This window comes from Hyla sarda, chromosome 1 (assembly GCF_029499605.1).
Source record: "Hyla sarda isolate aHylSar1 chromosome 1, aHylSar1.hap1, whole genome shotgun sequence".
In the NCBI taxonomy this organism is placed as follows: Eukaryota; Metazoa; Chordata; class Amphibia; order Anura; family Hylidae; genus Hyla; species Hyla sarda.
Genome location: NC_079189.1, coordinates 269,849,663 through 269,868,041, shown reverse-complemented (window position 1 = coordinate 269,868,041; position 18,379 = coordinate 269,849,663). Strand labels below are relative to the sequence as shown.

The 18,379-nt window shown below is 44.3% G+C and overlaps 1 protein-coding gene across 1 annotated transcript in view; it reads left to right on the top strand.

The window, feature by feature from the left end:
* HDGFL2 (HDGF like 2) overlaps positions 1–18,379 on the top strand; it is a 236,887-nt gene that overhangs the window by 97,987 nt on the left and 120,521 nt on the right. The window contains exons 4-8 of the mRNA XM_056572250.1: positions 2,146–2,268; positions 3,306–3,383; positions 9,850–9,918; positions 10,011–10,110; positions 10,194–10,263. Coding sequence (XP_056428225.1) covers positions 2,146–2,268; positions 3,306–3,383; positions 9,850–9,918; positions 10,011–10,110; positions 10,194–10,263 — 440 coding nt within the window. The remainder of the gene's footprint in view (positions 1–2,145; positions 2,269–3,305; positions 3,384–9,849; positions 9,919–10,010; positions 10,111–10,193; positions 10,264–18,379) is intronic.

Below are 18,379 nucleotides of genomic sequence, written 5' to 3'. Positions count from 1 at the left end.
AAAGACCCCCCAAAATTGTAACACAATTTCTCTTGAGTACGGAAATACCCCATATGTGGGCGTAAAATGCTCTGCGGACGCACAACAAGGCTCAGGAGTGAGAGCGCACCATGCACATTTGAGGCCTTAATTGCTGATTTGCACAGGGGTGGCTGATTTTACAGCGGTTCTGATATAAACGCAAAAAAATAAATACCCACATGTGACCCCATTTTCGAACCTACACCCCTCACGGAACGTGACAAGGGGTATAGTGAGCCTTAACACCCCACAGGTGTTTGATGAATTTTCATTAAAATTGGATGGGAAAATGAAGAAAAATATTTTTCTGCTGGTGTTACCCTAAATTTTTCATGTTCACAAGGGAAAAAGCCCCCCAAAATGTGTCACCCCATTTCTTCTGAGTAAGAAAATACCCCATATGTGGATGTAAAGTGCTCTGCGGGCAAACTACAGTGCTCAGAAGAGAAGGGGTTCCATTGGGATTTTAAAGAGAAAATTTGTCCGGAATTGAAGGCCACGTGTGTTTACAAAGCCCCAATAGTGCCAGAACAATGGACCCCCCCCCACATGTGACCCCATTTTTTTCAAACTACACCCCTCACGTAATGTATTAAGGGGTGCAGTGAGCATTTGCGCCCTGCAGGTGTCTGACAGATTTTTGGAACAGTGGTCCGTGAAAATGAAAAATGCAATTTTTAATTTGCACAGCCCACTGTTCCAAAGGTCCGTCAAACGCCAGTGGGGTGTAAATACTCACTGCACCCCTTATTAAAATCTGTGAGGGGTGTAGTTTCCAAAATGGGGTCACGTGGGGAGGTCCACTGTTATGGCACCACGAGGGGGCTTTGTAATCGCACATGGCCTCTGACTACAATTTTAAACTAATTCTCTTTCCAAAAGCTCAATGACGCATCTTCTCTTCTGAGCATTGTAATTTGCCCGCAGAGCATTTTACGTCCTAACATGGGGTAGTTCCATACTCAGAAGAGATGGGGTTACAAATTTTGGGGGGTATTTTCTCCCATTACCCTTTGCATTTTTCCCCCCAAATTTACCATTTTTACACTTTAGTGAAAAAATAATTATTTTTTTCATTTACGCATCCGATTTTAACGAAAAGTCGTCAAACACTTGTGTGGTGTTAAGGCTAACTGGACCCCTTGTTACGTGCCTTGAGGGATATGCTATGTGGGGTTTTCTGCTGTTCTGGCACCATAGGGGCTTTCTAAATGTGACATGCCCCCCAAAAACAATTTCAGCAAAATTCACTTTCCAAAATCCCATTTTCACTCCTTCCCTTCTGAGCCCTCTATTGCGCCCGCCGAACACTTGACATCAACATATGAGGCATTTCCTTACTCGAGAGAAATTGGGTTACAAATTTTGGTGGGCTTTTTCTCCTTATTACCACTTGTAAAAATTCAAAAACTTAGTCTACAAGAACATGCAAGTGTAAAAAATGAAGATTTAGAATTTTCTCCTTCACTTTGCTGCTATTCCTGTGAAACACCTAAAGGGTTAACACACTTACTGAATGTCATTTTGAATACTTTGAGGGGTGCAGTTTTTATAATGGGGTCATTCGTGGGGTATTTCTAATATGAAGGCCCTTCAAATCCACTTCAAAACTGAACTGGTCCCTGAAAAATTTCGATTTTGAAAAGTTTGTGAAAAATTGGAAAATTGCTGCTGAATTTTGAAGCCCTCTGATGTCTTCCAAAAGTAAAAACGTCAACTTTATGATGCAATTATAAAGTAAACATATTGTATATGTGAATCAATATAACATTTAATTGGAATGTCTATTTTCCTTACAAGCAGAGAGCTTGAAAGTTCGAAAAATGCAACATTTTTACATTTTTCATCAAATTTTGGAAATTTTCACCAAGAAATAATGCAAGTATCGACGAAAATTTACCACTACCATAAAGTAGAATATGTCACGAAAAAACAATATCTCGGAATAAAATTTCTAAGTAAAAGCATCCCAGAGTTATTAATGCTTAAAGTGACAGTGGTCAGATTTGCAAAAAATGCTCCCGTCCTTCGGGTCATAATGGGTTCCGTCCCCAAGGGGTTAAAAAGTATTAAAATGTTAAACATAAAATGTACTAATGTTCTCTTTATAAAATTATTTTTCAGTCAACCAACTCCTCAGATAGTGAAGCACCTAATGAGAAAGAGTGTGATGAGGAAAAACCGTCTGTTATGAATTCTGACACATTGAGTGAAGAAGGCAATGAAAAACAGCTTAACTCTGCAGTGGTATGTACGGTTTTCACAGGTCTGTGTGATTCGGTAAAAACCCACAAAGCTTAAAGGGGCACTCCTCTAGGAAACGGTCACCAGTAAATAAAAAAAATACAAAGTTAAACAGATTTTTAAATTACTTCTATTAAAAAATCTTAATCCTTCCAGTACTTATCAGCTGCTGAATGATCCACTGGAAGTTCTTTTCGCTTTGAGTTTCCTTTGTCTGACCACAGTGCTCTCTGCTGACACCTCTGTCCATTTTAGGAACTGTCCGGATTAGGAGCAAATCCCCAGAGGTGTCAGCAGAGAGCACTGTGGTCAAGCAGAAAGGAATTTCAAAAAGAAAAGAACTTCCTGTGGATCATAACAGCAGCTGATAAGTACTGTAAGGATTTAGATTTTTTAATATAAGTAATTTACAAATCTGTTTAACTTTCTGGCACCAGTTGATCTAAAAAGCTTTCCAGTGGAGCACCCCTTTAATATTTTATGGTGTCAGGTTAAATGAAAAATTGCATTAGATTTTGTTCTCATCATCCATCTTCCTTTACAGATTCCTTCGCAATTTGACAGAAAAAATTGCTTCTTAGTGGAACCAGGGGTACCTGTAGAGTAACTTTGAGAGTATGTATGTACACAAATGTATGCGCTGCAGATTTTATGCAGTTTAAGTCTGAAATACACAACATAAAATCTGTAGCATGTACAATCCAGGTGAACATAACCCAAACGATACCATATTTTTTTTTTTTTTTTTTTTATATAATTCAATTATTATTGTTATACATTTTTTGGTGGCTACATGGCAGCGCTGACTCTTCAGAAAACATTTGACACCTATTAAATTAAACTTTTCAGAAATTTTTAGAATGAAGGGGTTATGATTAATCTCTTGGTTAGTTTTTGGTTATTTTTTTTTTTGTTTTGTTTTTTGTCATGGAGGCAGAGCCAAGCTTCTCAGTACATATTTGGATGTGTGCATTATTCTGATTAGTTTTTTTTTTTTGTTTGTATGTTTCCTATACTCCTTTTCAAACTTAATTTTGCAGACGCCCCAGAAATCATCAAGCGAAGTGGATCCTGATAGTGTTTCTTCATATGAAGCAGAGAATTCTGATAGTGACAAGGTGATGCTTTTATGATGTACTACACAAATAAATACATATATCATTTTGGTAAGAGTTTTCAAATGATTTAACCCCTTAAGGATGCATGGTTTTCAGTTTTTGAACTTTCGTTTTTTCCTCCTTACATTTTAAAATTCATAACCCTTTCAATTTTCCACCTAAAAATCCATATTATGGCTTATTTTTTGCATCACCGATTCTACTTTGCAGTGACATTAGTCATTTTGCCCAAAAATTCACGGCGAAACGGAAAAAAAAATTGTGCGACAAAATTGAAGGAAAAACGCCATTTTGTAACTTTTGGGGGCTTCCGTTTCTACGCAGTGCATATTTTGGTAAAAATGACACCTTATCATTATTCTGTAGGTCCATACGGTTAAAATGGTACCCTACTTATATAGGTTTCATTTTGTCCTACTTCTAGAAAAAATCATAACTACATGCAGGAAAATGTATACGTTTAAAAATGTCCTCTTCTGACCCCTATAACTTTTTTTTATTTTTCCATGTACACAGCGGTATGAGGGCTAATTTTTTGCACCGTGATCTGAAGTTTTTATCGGTACCATTTTTGTTTTGATCTGACTTTATGATCACTTTTTATTCATTTTTTAATGGTGACCAAAAATGAGCTTTTTGGGGCTTTGGAATTTTTTTTACATGTACGCCATTGATCATGCGGTTTAACCCCTTAAGGACCATGGGTTTTTCCGTTTTTGCGCTTTTGTTTTTTCCTCCTCACCTTTTAAAAATCATAACCCTTTCAATTTTGCACCTAAAAATCCATATTATGGCTTATTTTTTGCGCCACCAATTCTACTTTGCAGTGACATCAGTCATTTTACCCAAAAATCTACGGCGAAATGGAAAAAAAAAATTGTGTGACAAAATAGAAGAAAAAACGCCATTTTGCAACTTTTAAGGTGTCATTTTTACCGAAAAATGTACTGCGTAGAAACGGAAGCCCCCAAAAGTTACAAAATGGCGTTTTTTCTTCTATTTTGTCTGAAAAAAAAAATCAATGTGCATTTCGCCGTAGATTCCGTTTCTGTAGGTCCATAAGGTTAAAATGATACCCTACTTATATAGGTTTGATTTTGTCGTACTTCTGTAAAAAATCATAACTACATGCAGAAAAATGTATACGTTTAAAATTGGCTAACTTTTTTATTTTTCCACATATGGGGCGGTATGAGGGCTCGTTTTTTGCGCCGTGATCTGAAGTTTTTAGCGGTACCATTTTTGTATTGATCTGACTTTTTGATCGCTTTTTATTCATTTTTTCACAATATAAAAAGCAACCAAAAATACGTTATTTTGGACTTTGGAATTTTTTTGCGGGTTAATAAACAATATATTTTTATAGTTCGGACATTTACGAACGTGGCGATACCACATATAGGTTTTTATTTTTATTTACACTGGTTTTTTTTGTTATGGGAAAAGGGGGGTGATTCAAACTTTTATTAGGGAAGGGGTTAAATGACCTTTAACACTTTTTTTTTTTTTTACTTTTTTTTTTTTTTGCAGTGTTATAGCTCCCGTAGGGACCTATAACACTGCACACGTTGATCTTTTACACAGATCACTGGCGTGTATTAACACGCCTGTGATCAGTGTTATTGGCGCTTGACTGCTCCTGCCTGATCTCAGGCACGGAGCAGTCATTCGTCGATCGGACACCGAGGAGGCAGGTAATGGCCCTCCCGGTGTCCTGTAAGCTGTTGGGAACACAGAGATTTCACTGCGGCTGTCCTGAACAGCCCGACTGAGCAGCCGGGATACTTTCACTTCAAACGCAGCGGTCTGCTTTGATCGCCGCGTCTGAAGGATTAATACAGGGCATCACCACGATCGGTGATGTCCTGTATTAGCCGCGGGTCCCGGCCGTTGATAGCCTGCGTGACCCCGCGGCATATCGCGGGAGCTGGCGGAGGATATAAATATACGTCCTTCGTCATTAAGGGGTTAAAGACTCAGCGTTTTTCCGTTTTTGCACTTTCGTTTTTTCCTCCTTACCTTTTAAAAATCATAATATGAAATTTTTGGTGCAAAATTCAAAGGGTTATGGCAAATTTTTTGCGACATTAATTCTACTTTGCAGTGACATTAGTCATTTTACCAAACGGAAAAAAATTGATTGTGCGACAAAATTGAAGAAAAAATGCAATTTTGTAACTTTTGGGGGCTTTCGTTTCTACGCAGTGCATTTTTCGGAAAAATGACACCTTATCTTTATTCTGTAGGTCCATAAGGTTAAAATGATACCCTACTTATATAGGTTTGATTTTGTCTTATCTCTAGAAGAAAAATCATAACTACATGCACGAAAATTATTGTTTAAAATTGTCATATTTTTCCGTGTACGGGCCAGTATGAGGGCTCATTTTCTGCGCCATGATCTGCATGTACGCCATTGACCGTGCGGTTTAAATAACAATATATTTTTATAGTTCACATTTCTGCAGGCGGCGATACCACATATGTTTGTTTTTATTTACACTTTTTTTTTTTTTTTATGTGAAAAGGGGGTTGATTCTTACTTTTATTAGGGAAGGGGTTAATTCAGCATTAGTAACTTTTTTTTTTTTTTCCCCCCACTTTTTTTTTTTTGCTATGTTACAGTCCCCCTTAGGGGCTATAACATGCATTGCATTGATTCCTGATCATCGGTATAGAACTACATGTGCATGATCAGTGTTATCGGTGCTTGACCTCTCCTGCCTGGATCTCACACATGGAGAAGTCAATCGCCAATCGGACACAGAGGAAGCAGGTAGGGGACCTTCCTTCGGCGTCCTTGCTGATCGGGACACCACGGGTTCACCGAGGTGTTCCCAATCAGCACGACTGAGCTGCCGGGATGCAAATTTTTTCAACTTTAGACGTGGCGATCAACTATTGGTGCTGCACGCTATGGGCCCAGGGTCCCGGCTTTCATTAGCCACCGGGATCGACCTGCACAGCGTGACACCACGTTATAGACTGGGACCGAGCGCAGGGCGTACAGGTACACCCTGTGTCCCTAAGAAGTTAAAAATATTAAAGGGGTTATCCAGCTGGAGGGGCGAGTTTACAACTTTGCCCACTTAACAGCGTATAAAGGAAGAGGACGGAGGACTGGAGCGAAGCACTGTGAGTGCAGGATGTAAGTTAAAGTTTTAGTTTTTTTTTGTTTCACAAAACACTCCTGCTCAATAACCCCTTTTAACCCCTTAAGGACACAGCCCATTTGGGCCTTAAGGACTCAGACAATTTTATTTTTACATTTTTCCTCCTCGGCTTCAAAAAATCATAACTCTTTTATATTTTCATCCACAGACTAGTATGAGGGCTTGTTTTTGCGCGACCAGTTGTCTGTTGTAATGCCATCACTCACTTTACCATAAAATGTATGATGCAACCAAAAAAATACTGTGTGGGGAAATTAAAAAGAAAAAAAAAATTCGTTTTCACACCATACAATTTACGGTAAAAATGGCATATGTTCTTTATTCTTTGGGTCAATACGATTAAAATGATACCCATGATAACATACTTTTCTATTACTGTTGCACTTAAAAAAAATAAAATAAAAAAAAACACAAGCTGTTTAACCAAATTAGTGCATTTAAAATCCCCCTATTTTGAAGACCTATAACTTTTTTCATTTTTCCGTATAAGCGGCGGTATGAGGGGTCCTTCTTTGTGCCGTGAACTGTACTTTTTATTGATACCATATTTACCATATAAAACTTTTTAATAAATTTTTTTTGAAATTTTTGGGGGTAATTTTTTTATTTACGTTCACACCGTTCACCGTACAGGATCATTAACCTTTTATTTTAATAGTTGGGATATTTACACACGTGGCAATACCAAATATGTATATAAAATATTTTTTTTTTTTTTACCCTTTTTGGTGGTGAAATAGGGAAAATGGGACAATTTACGTTTTTATTGGGGGAGGGTTTTTTAAAAGTTTTTGTAACTTTTTATAGCAATCATTCGATTGCTAATACTGTTCAGTGCTATGCATAGGACATAGCACTGATCAGTATTTTCGGTCATCTTCTGCTCTGGTCTGCTTGATCGCAGACCAGAGCAGAAGACCCGTGGAAGGCAGTGGAGGCAGGTGAGGGGACCTCCGGCTGCCATGCTGGATGATCGGATCGCCGTGGCAGCACTGCGGGCCATCCGATCATCCATTTTAGTGCCCGCAATGCTGCAGATCTGAGGGGTTAATGGCGGACATCCGCACAATCGCGGATGTCCGCCATGACGCCTCCCATAGACTTGTATTGAAGGGGTGGGCCGTAACATCACAATGCTCTGGCCCCTGTATCACCCGTCATTACGCACACAGCGAGCTTGCTCTGTACAGTAATGATAACGGGTGCTGCAGCCAAGATCCAGGGGGTCCCCAGCGGCGGGACACCCGCGATCTGACATCTTATCCCCTATCCTTTGGATAGGGGATAAGATGTTCTTGGATGGACTACCCCTTTAAGGGGTTAAAAACAGCAGATTGCCACTTTCCACTTTGTTCCTTAAAGTACATCTGCAGCGAAAACTACATATCCTATCCACAGGATAGGTTTCTGATCTCGAGGGGTCAGACTGCTGGGACCCCTGTGATCTCTCGAATGGGTCCCCCGCATTGCTGCGCTCTACTGCTCTATGGGAGAGGCGGGGAGGCACGAACGCTGCATCTCCGACTCTCACATAGAGATACATGGAGTGGGCGTGTTGGCCGCAACGTTGTTGCGACCGACACACCACCTGCACAGCAGAGCCGAGGCCCTGTGCAGGAGATCGCAGAGGGTCCCAGTGTTCAGACCCCCGCAATCAGACACTTATCCCCAATCCTGTGGATAGGGGATAAATTGTTTTCGCTGCATATTTCCTTTAAGCTTTCAGATCAGTGAATGAAGAGAGCCATTTTTTTTTCTACCAGTATGTGGCATAGTGGCCATTTCGTTAGGCAGGACTGACTCATATTTGTTACATGTGACTTGATTATGTCAGATCAAATCCACAGAGTGTATATATGTGTGTGTGTGTGTGTGTGTGTGTGTGTGTATATATACATTTGGGGTAACATAGATTTACTTTTTACAATCCTATAGTAATGAGACTGCTCTTGGTAAAGTCTACGGGCATCCAAACATCCCGAAACATTACATCTGCTGTTTCGTGAAATTGAAGATCAACATCCTTTGAGGACTTTTACCGAGTCTGCGTGCAGGGGAACCCGCCTGCTTATATACTGCCAACAGTCCTCATATCCTGACCCTCGTATATCCCGACCCCCCCCCCCCCCCCCCAAAAAAAAATTCCTTATTCCTTGTCTGTCTTAAAAACAACACCTGTGCTAAAATTCAGGTTTCTAGGTCCGTTTCTGGGAATTGATGTGTCAGTGAGTCAGGTCTTCTTCTCCTTTTATAAATAAGTTAGAGAGAAGGCCTGACTCAATGACTCATCAACGCCCAGCCTAAACCCTTGGACGCTGAATTTTTTCCACAGGTGTTGTTTTTAAGACATAGACGATGAATGAGAGAATTTTGTGAAATTCAACCCTTAAGGGGGTGAAAAAGGGTTTTTTGTTTAAAGTCCCATACAAGTCTATGGGAAATAACGTCCAAACTGCTGGAGATATTTTGATAATACTTGGTCACATGTTACTTACATGTCCACTTAAAATATAGGATAGTTAAATTTAGGACAGGATAGGGGGTCGGAATATAGGATTGGAATAGGACAACAATATGTGAGGATGGGATATGAAGTCAAAAGCTTCCTCCTTTGTTGATTTTCCTCCCCAACAAGGATTGGGAAGGAAAAACCGGGCAATGCCAGGTACGTAGATGAGGAATAAGAGGATTTTTCGAAATTCAAAGGGTTGAAAGTCTGTCATTTTTTAAGCTAGAAGCATGAAACTTGGTTTTTAGGCTAACAATTAGAGATAAAGAAACACTTGTTTTAATGTTTTCTAAAATTCCACCCTTGAAGGGGTGAAATGAGGGTTCAAAGTTTGCATGAATTTACCCCTTGCCACAGAACGCCGGGTATGCCCTGCCCTGCGGCATGGGAGGATTATGAAGCGAGCTCAGGTGTTGAGCTTGCATCATACCCACACGGTCCTGGCTGCTATCAGCAGCCAGGACCTGTGGCTAATGCCGGACATCGCCTTTTCGGCAGATGTCTGGCATTAACTCTTTAGACGCAGTGATCAAAGTTGAAAGAATTGGGTTGTTTGGATGCCCGTAGACTTTACCCAGAGCTGCCTCATTACTATAGGATCGTAAAAAGTAGATCTATGTTACCCGAGCGAAGCCGCGGACAAAAGCTAGTTTACCATAAATGTTTAAGGTTCTAAGAGTGGAATATGTCTTTTCAAGCACGTAGGCTTCCTAGTTAGATGAGCATGTCAACTGTACAAGTACACGCATTTAATTTTGTTTTCCTATAAATTTAATGAATTTAGGATTTCACCCCAGAGAAAAATCGACACCGTTCTAAGCTGAAGACCACACCCTCAAGACGAGAGTCCAAGGTCAGAATTCAGAATTTTTTTCCTCTGTTATACCTAGGTATTTTCACTTTTTTTAATCTATATTTTTATTGGGGTTTTTTTCTTATCTAAAGATAAAAACAGATTCTGATTCAAAATCTGACTCTGAAAGTGATGCGGAGAAACAGTCTGCATCATCCTCATCTGAGAAATCTGTTAAGGCTAGGAGGGCAGGTTAGTAAACTCCACCATTAGAAAATCAAAGACGTTAAATATGATGTAAAAAGGAAGTAAATTCTTTCTATATTGTTTTACAGCAGGAAAAACTTCTAAACCACAAACTTGGAAGTCTAAAGCTGTGTCTTCTGAAAGTTCTAGCAGTGATAAGTAAGTAAATCAAGTTGCAATAGAATATTCTCTCTAATTCCCCAAGATGCTTTAACATGCTTGGTCACAGCTCCATTCATTCTCTATGCACTTTCCACATGTTGCAGAGTAACTGTACGTCATGTGGTGCCAAAGGGTTAAAAGGGTACTCCACTGGAATTTTTTTTTCTAAATCAACTGGTGCCAGAAAGTTAAACAGATTTGTAAATTATTTCTGTTAAAAAATCTTAATCCTTCTAGTACTTATCAGCTGCCGTATGATCCACAGGAATTTATTTTCTTTTTGAATTTCCTTTCTGTCTAACCACAGTGCTCTCTGCTGACACCTCTATCCATATCAGGAACTGTCCAGAGCAGGAGAGGATTGCTGTGGGGATTTGCTTCTACTCTGGGCAGTTCCTAAAATGGACAGAGGCGTCAGCAGAGAGGACTGTGTTCAGACAGAAAAAAAAATGCTTCCTATGGAGCATATAACAGCTGATAACTACTGGAAGGATTAAGATTTTTAAATAGAAGTAATTTACAAATCTGTTAAACTTTTTGGCACTAGTTGATTTAGAAAAAAATGTTTTCCAGTGGAGAACCCCTTTAAAGGCTTTGGACACTTATTAAAAGCATTTTTATATTATTCTCACAATATAAAAGAAAACAGGCTGTGGTCAAAAACACTGCTATGCACTTCAATGGCAATATAGAACCTCACAGCTTTCTCACGTCAGTCCAGTAATACTGCTGATCCATGGTGGTCAATCAAGAAGGTAAGTGTCCAATACAATAGCAAAGAAATAGATTGCACTCACAATATTGCAGTTCTTAATATTTATTATAGTCATGTCGGTCACAGGTATGGCCAATGGGCCGTTTCTCGCTAACCACAGCGCTTTATCAAGACCATAGACATCCGTGCTTAACCCCACCCCTATCTACACACAGGTACAATTTAACCCTTGTGAAACATAGATTAAAAACTATAACCTAGTGGTGAGGATATAAATTTTCCAGGCACAAATAACAGTTGCATTAATCAATAATAGATGATTCGGCTCCTTTATTCATGGTATCACAGGATTCATTTAAATCATCTGCTCTGTTTCTTCTATGCATCTGGAGGGAAAATGCTAAGGCCTTTCCTCTCATTCAGACCTAGCGGTCCTAATGCTAAAGTCTTTAGTATAAATTCAGTTTATTTTTGCAACAGTTTTATATGTCTATCGCCTCCCCTATTTAGTAACATAGTTTGTAAGGTTGAAAAAAGACCAAAGTATATCTAGTTCAACCTATATCCTATATGAGTCCCTTCTGAGTTGATCCAGGGTAAGGCAAAAAATCCTCATACTAGAGGTAAAAATTCCTTCCCGACTCCAAATATGGCAGTCAGAATAAATGAATAAATCTCTGGATCAACATGCTGTCCCTAAATATCTAGTATACATTGGTCCCTCGAGTTACGATGGCCCAGACATACGTTTTTTTTTCGACATACAATGGCCTCTCAGAGGCCATCGTATGTTGAAGTATCTATCGACATACGATACTTTTTGCGGAGCCATCACTATGATTTTACTTACCGGTGCGGGGCGCCGTTGCACCGGAGTCCTCCTCTTGATGCTGATTGTTGAGCGTTAATGCTGCCGCGGGGTGAGGGGTTAACGCTACCGTTGCCATGGGGTGAGGGGTTAACTTTACCCCTCACCCCATGGCAGTGGTAGCATTAACCCCTCATACCGCGGCAGTGTTATTGCCTGGGCAAAGGACCCCCAGGCCTGGGCAAAGGACCCCCAGGCCTGGGCAAAGGACCCCCAGGCCTGGGCAAAGGACCCCCAGGCCTGGGCAAAGGACCCCCAGGCCTGGGCAAAGGACCCCCAGGCCTGGGCAAAGGACCCCCAGGCCTGGGCAAAGGACCCCCAGGCCTGGGCAAAGGACCCCCAGGCCTGGGCAAAGGACCCCCAGGCCTGGGCAAAGGACCCCCAGGCCTGGGCAAAGGACCCCCAGGCCTGGGCAAAGGACCCCCAGGCCTGGGCAAAGGACCCCCAGGCCTGGGCAAAGGACCCCCAGGCCTGGGCAAAGGACCCCCAGGCCTGGGCAAAGGACCCCCAGGCCTGGGCCCAGGACCCCCAGGCCTGGGCCCAAATCCGCCCACCCCAGGCCTTGGCCCAAATCCCGCCCCCCCACCCCTGGCCTGGGCCCAAATCCCGCCCCCCCACCCCTGGCCTGGGCCCAAATCCCGCCCCCCCACCCCTGGCCTGGGCCCAAATCCCGCCCCCCCACCCCTGGCCTGGGCCCAAATCCCGCCCCCCCACCCCTGGCCTGGGCCCAAATCCCGCCCCCCCACCCCTGGCCTGGGCCCAAATCCCGCCCCCCCACCCCTGGCCTGGGCCCAAATCCCGCCCCCCCCACCCCTGGCCTGGGCCCAAATCCCGCCCCCCCCACCCCTGGCCTGGGCCCAAATCCCGCCCCCCCCACCCCTGGCCTGGGCCCAAATCCCGCCCCCCCCACCCCTGGCCTGGGCCCAAATCCCGCCCCCCCCCACCCCTGGCCTGGGCCCAAATCCCGCCCCCCCCCACCCCTGGCCTGGGCCCAAATCCCGCCCCCCCCCACCCCTGGCCTGGGCCCAAATCCCGCCCCCCCCACCCCTGGCCTGGGCCCAAATCCCGCCCCCCCCACCCCTGGCCTGGGCCCAAATCCCGCCCCCCCCCACCCCTGGCCTGGGCCCAAATCCCGCCCCCCCCACCCCTGGCCTGGGCCCAAATCCCGCCCCCCCCCACCCCTGGCCTGGGCCCAAATCCCGCCCCCCCCACCCCTGGCCTGGGCCCAAATCCCGCCCCCCCCACCCCTGGCCTGGGCCCAAATCCCGCCCCCCCCACCCCTGGCCTGGGCCCAAATCCCGCCCCCCCCACCCCTGGCCTGGGCCCAAATCCCGCCCCCCCCACCCCTGGCCTGGGCCCAAATCCCGCCCCCCCCACCCCTGGCCTGGGCCCAAATCCCGCCCCCCCCACCCCTGGCCTGGGCCCAAATCCCGCCCCCCCCACCCCTGGCCTGGGCCCAAATCCCGCCCCCCCCACCCCTGGCCTGGGCCCAAATCCCGCCCCCCCCACCCCTGGCCTGGGCCCAAATCCCGCCCCCCCCACCCCTGGCCTGGGCCCAAATCCCGCCCCCCCCACCCCTGGCCTGGGCCCAAATCCCGCCCCCCCCACCCCTGGCCTGGGCCCAAATCCCGCCCCCCCCACCCCTGGCCTGGGCCCAAATCCCGCCCCCCCCACCCCTGGCCTGGGCCCAAATCCCGCCCCCCCCACCCCTGGCCTGGGCCCAAATCCCGCCCCCCCACCCCTGGCCTGGGCCCAAATCCGCCCCCCCAATCCCCTAGGCCTGGAGCCCAATTTCTCTTGAGTATGGAATTACCTCATATGTTGACATAAAGTGCTCTGTGGGCTCACAACATGACTCGAGGGAAAGAGCAACTATGGAATTTTTTAAAACAAATTTTGCTGTCATGGTTTTTGGGGGGCCATGTTGCATTTAGGAAGCCCCCATGGTGCCTGAACAGCAAAAAAAAAAAAAACCCACATGGCATACTATTTTGGAAACTACACCCCTCAAGGAACGTAACAAGGGGTGCAGTGAACCTTAACACCTCACAGGTGTTTGACGACTTTGCGTTGAAGTTGGACGTGAAAATGGAAAATTTTATTTAACACTAAAATGATGGTGTTACCCCAAATTTTTCTTTTTCACAAGGGGTAATTGGAGAAAATGGACCCCAAAATTTGAAGAGTAATTTCTCCGGATTAAGAAAATGCCCCATATGTGGATGTTAAGTGCTCTGCGTACTTCAGGTCTCAGAACAGAAGGAGCGCCATTAAACTTTTTGAGAGAGAATTTTGCTGAAATTGAAGTCGGGGGCTATGTGCATTTTCAAACCTTCCATGGAGCCAGAACAGCAGAAACCCCCCACATGTGACACCATTTTGGAAACTAGACCCCTCCAGGAATGTAACATGGGTTACAGTGAGCACTTACACCTTACACGTTTTTTTGAATAGTGGGCTGTAAAAGTAAAAAATTAGATTTTTAAATTAATTGCTGGTATTAACCAAAAAATTTTTAGATTCACAAGTAGTAAGAGAAAAAAAGCTCCACAAAATTTGTAGCCCAAATTCTCCAGAATAAGGATATACCCCATATATGGCGGTAAAGCACTATGCGGGTGCAAAACAGGGCTTAGGAGTGAGACAGCACCGATGAGATTTGAGGCCTAAAGTGGTGCTTTGCACTACAATGGTTGAGGTTCTGACGTAAAATCTAAAAAATAAACCCTGGCAAGTGACCACAATTTTGAAACTACACCCCTCAAGGAAGGTAACAAGGGGTACAGTGAGTACTTACACCTCACAGGTTTTTTGAACAGTGGGCTGTAAAATGAAAAATGTGATTATTTTTTTTTTTTTTTTAAACACTAAAATGCTTGGGTTACCCAATTTTCTACATTTTCACAATGGGGTAATTGGAAAAATTGGGTTACAAATTTTGGAGGGCTTTTTCTCCTGACTATGAAAACACATCCACATATGGGGGTAAAGTGTAGGGCGGGCTCACAACAAGGCTCAGAAGTCATAGAGGTCTGTTTGCATTTGAGGCCTATGGCATATCAGTAGCTGACGGTTACATACATTCCGAGGAAAATACAAAAATGAAACACCCACATGTGACACCATTACAGAAAGTACCCACCCTGAGGAATGGGTGTAGGGGTAAAGAGGACATTTTAAATGCACGGGTGTTTCATAAATGTATTTTCCAGGAATGGATGAAGGGTAGCTTTTGAAAATTGCAATTTTCAACCTATGCTCTACTTCATCTTTCTGGGAACAACTAACATGTGACTCCGAATTGTCGTCTGGAAATACGACAGAGATCATGAGCGAGAACTCTTCGCATTTGAGGCCGATGTTTCTTACAGACCTAAAAGTTACATACATTCAGAGGAAAATACAAGAAAGGAACACCCACATGTGGGCATATTACAAACAGTACACCCCCTAGGGAAGGTGTATAGGGGTGAAGTGGAGATTTGGAACAGATGGGTGTTCCCTAAACTTATTTTCCAGGAATGGATTAAGTGTACTATGGGGGGGGAATGAAAATAGCAATTTTAATACTGATATGCCAATTCCCAGAATGATGACCCAGAGTATAGCCGGAAGTAAAAATTATGCCCGCCCCAAACCCTATGCTCTGAATCATCATTATGGGAATATGATGTGTGTGGCCATCCCTAATCTGTTACCTCAAATGTGCACCCCGCTCAGGTGGGGAGAGAGCGTTGCGCATTTGAGGCAACTGCAAACCTCCAAAGCTGTTGACTCTGTGTCCCCTGACCCTTTTTATCAGGTGTATTGGGATATTGGTTTTTGGGAGTTTTTCTTTTTTGGTGGGGGGGGGGGGGGTTGTTTGGTTTTAAAATTTGGAGGACAATGTACTCTGGACTGGTACATTGGATTATAATTCAGGGGAATTAAAATCAGGGGAAAGGATGAAAAATGTAGTGCTCCATGGAAGTGTGATGCTCCGATCATCCGGGCCTCTGCATTAAATACTGCTTCAGGGAGTAAGGGTCACACTGAGTGGTGGTGTCCTTCCGAATCCCCCTCCTGTGACACACTCTGCATTTTTTCTGGGATTGTCCCTTCTTTCCAGTGTGGGGGACCACACCTTGAAAGTGGTGGCCGGGGACGATCCGGGCACTGAAGTTCCAGAGGTGCTCTGACCCGCTCCTTGGCGGTCACCAAAGATGAGGGCCTTTAGAACTACCTCTTGAAACTGCAGGAATGTCCCTGTGTCCCTGGGACAGTACAAAAGAGTTGTACATGGCAATCTGTACCATGTAGACCGCAACTTTTTTGTACCATACCCTTGTTTTCCGCATGCCATCATATGGCTTGAGGACTTGATCAGAAAGATCAACTCCCCTCATATACCGATTGTAGTCCAGAATACAATCGGGCTTGAGGACCGGTCCCGCGGTACCTCGCACAGGGATAGGGGTGCTGCCATTCCCTGGAATTGTGGTGAGCATAAGGACATCCCTCTTGTCCTTATACCTGACCAGCAACAGGTTTTCATGGGAAAAGGCACGGGACTCACCCCGGGGGATAGGAGCGTGTAGGGGGATGGGGTGGAAGGCCTCTTTGATTCTTCCGGACTGTCCCACAAGCGACCGTGGATCTGGCGGCGAGGGATGTGTAGAGAGGGATACTAGTATAAAAGTTATCCACGTAAAGGTGGTAACCTTTATCTAGCAATGGGTGCAAAAGGCCCTAAACGATTTTCCCAGTAACACCCATAGTAGGGGGTTATTCTGGGGGTTCAAAACGGGAATCTCGTCCCTCATACACTTTAAACTTGCATGTGTTCTCCCTGAGGTACTCTCGCAAAGTTTAAACATCTTCACGCCATACCACGCCTGCTTGGTAGGGATGTATTGCCGGAAGCTGAGTCTCCCCTCAAAGCTGACGAGAGACTCATCAATAGCAACTTCCCGCCCCGGGACATAGGCCTCCCAAAATTTGGTCCCGAAGTGGTTGATGACCGGCCTGATTTTATACATGCGGTCATACGCGCAATCACATGCCGCATTATCAGCATAATGCAAACGTTTTCGAATGGCCTTGAACCGGGGACGTGTCATGGCCATACCGTAAAGCGGGGTCTGGTAAAGGACATCCCCACTCCAGTATTGCCGGACACTGGGTTTTTTAACTAGACCCATATGCAGCACAAGGCCCCAAAAGGTCCTCATTTCGACCGCATTGACGGCGTACCATCCATTGGGTCTAGCTAAAAATGAGCCCGGGTTTGCCGCCACGAACTGTTGGGCGTACAGGTTCGTCTGGTCAACCATCAGATTGACAAAATCTTCACTGAAAAAAAAACCTGAAATAGTCTATTTATTTATATAGCGCCTACAGATTCTGCAGCCCTTACAATTATGGGGTACAAACAAAGACAAGTATCAGACATAAAATTACACAATAACTATTCAAACGAGGTGTGGGGATATGTTGGGGATATGTTGAGGCCAATTAGAGACTGTTGTAGGCCTGTCTGAAGAGATGTGTTTTTAGGCCATGTTTGAAACTATGGATGATGTTGTTGAGTCTGAGGGATTGAGGGATAGCATTCCAGAGAACCGGTTCAGCACGAGTGAAGTCTTGGAGACGGGAGTGAGAAGTTCGGATTATAGAAGATGTTAGTGTGAGATCATTAGCAGATCGGAGAGAACGTGTAGGATGGTAGACGGAGATGAGAGAGGAGATGTAGGGAGGTGCAGCATTGTGGAGAGCTTTGTGTGTGAGACTGAGTATTTTGTACTGTATTCTGGACTGAATTGGTAACCAGTGTAGTGACTGGCACAGGGAGGAGGCGTCGGTGTAGCGGCTGGAGAGGAAGATGAGTTTGGCTGCGGCATTAAGGATGGACTGGAGAGGATAGAGTTTGGATAAAGGAAGGCCTATTAGTAAAGAGTTACAGTAGTCGAGGCGGGAGTGAATCAAAGCAATAATGAGTTTTAGCAGTTTCAGTAGTGAGAAACGGGCGGATTCTTGAAATGTTTTTGAGATGCAGGTGACAAGAACGTGAAAGACAGATCAGAGTCAAGTATAACTCCAAGACAGCGAGCCTGCTGCCCGGAAGTTATGGTAGTACCACATACCAAGATGAAATGTCAGGGTTAGGTACAGTATCAGTTGATGGAGAAAAGACAAGAAGTTCTGTTTTAGAAAGATTTAGTTTCAGATATAAAGAGGGCATGATAAAATGAAAAAATAAAATTATAAAACGCTTAACCTGAAAAAAAAGCACCCGCCTGAACCCCAAAAAAAGAAAAAAGCTGATCAGTGATAAATCACTGACAGCGGTGGGGCAGGCCGCACACTGAGGTACGGTCCGTCCACACTGTACAGGCCTGCTACTGGTGGCACGGACCGCCTATAGGTGCAAAAAATAAAATAAAAAAGCCGCTTTAACCCGAAAAAAGCGCCCGCACCACAAAAAAAACGCTGCTCAGTACTACGGGACTGATCAGCGGCGGGTGGGCTTTAGCAAACGGTGGCGGACCGCT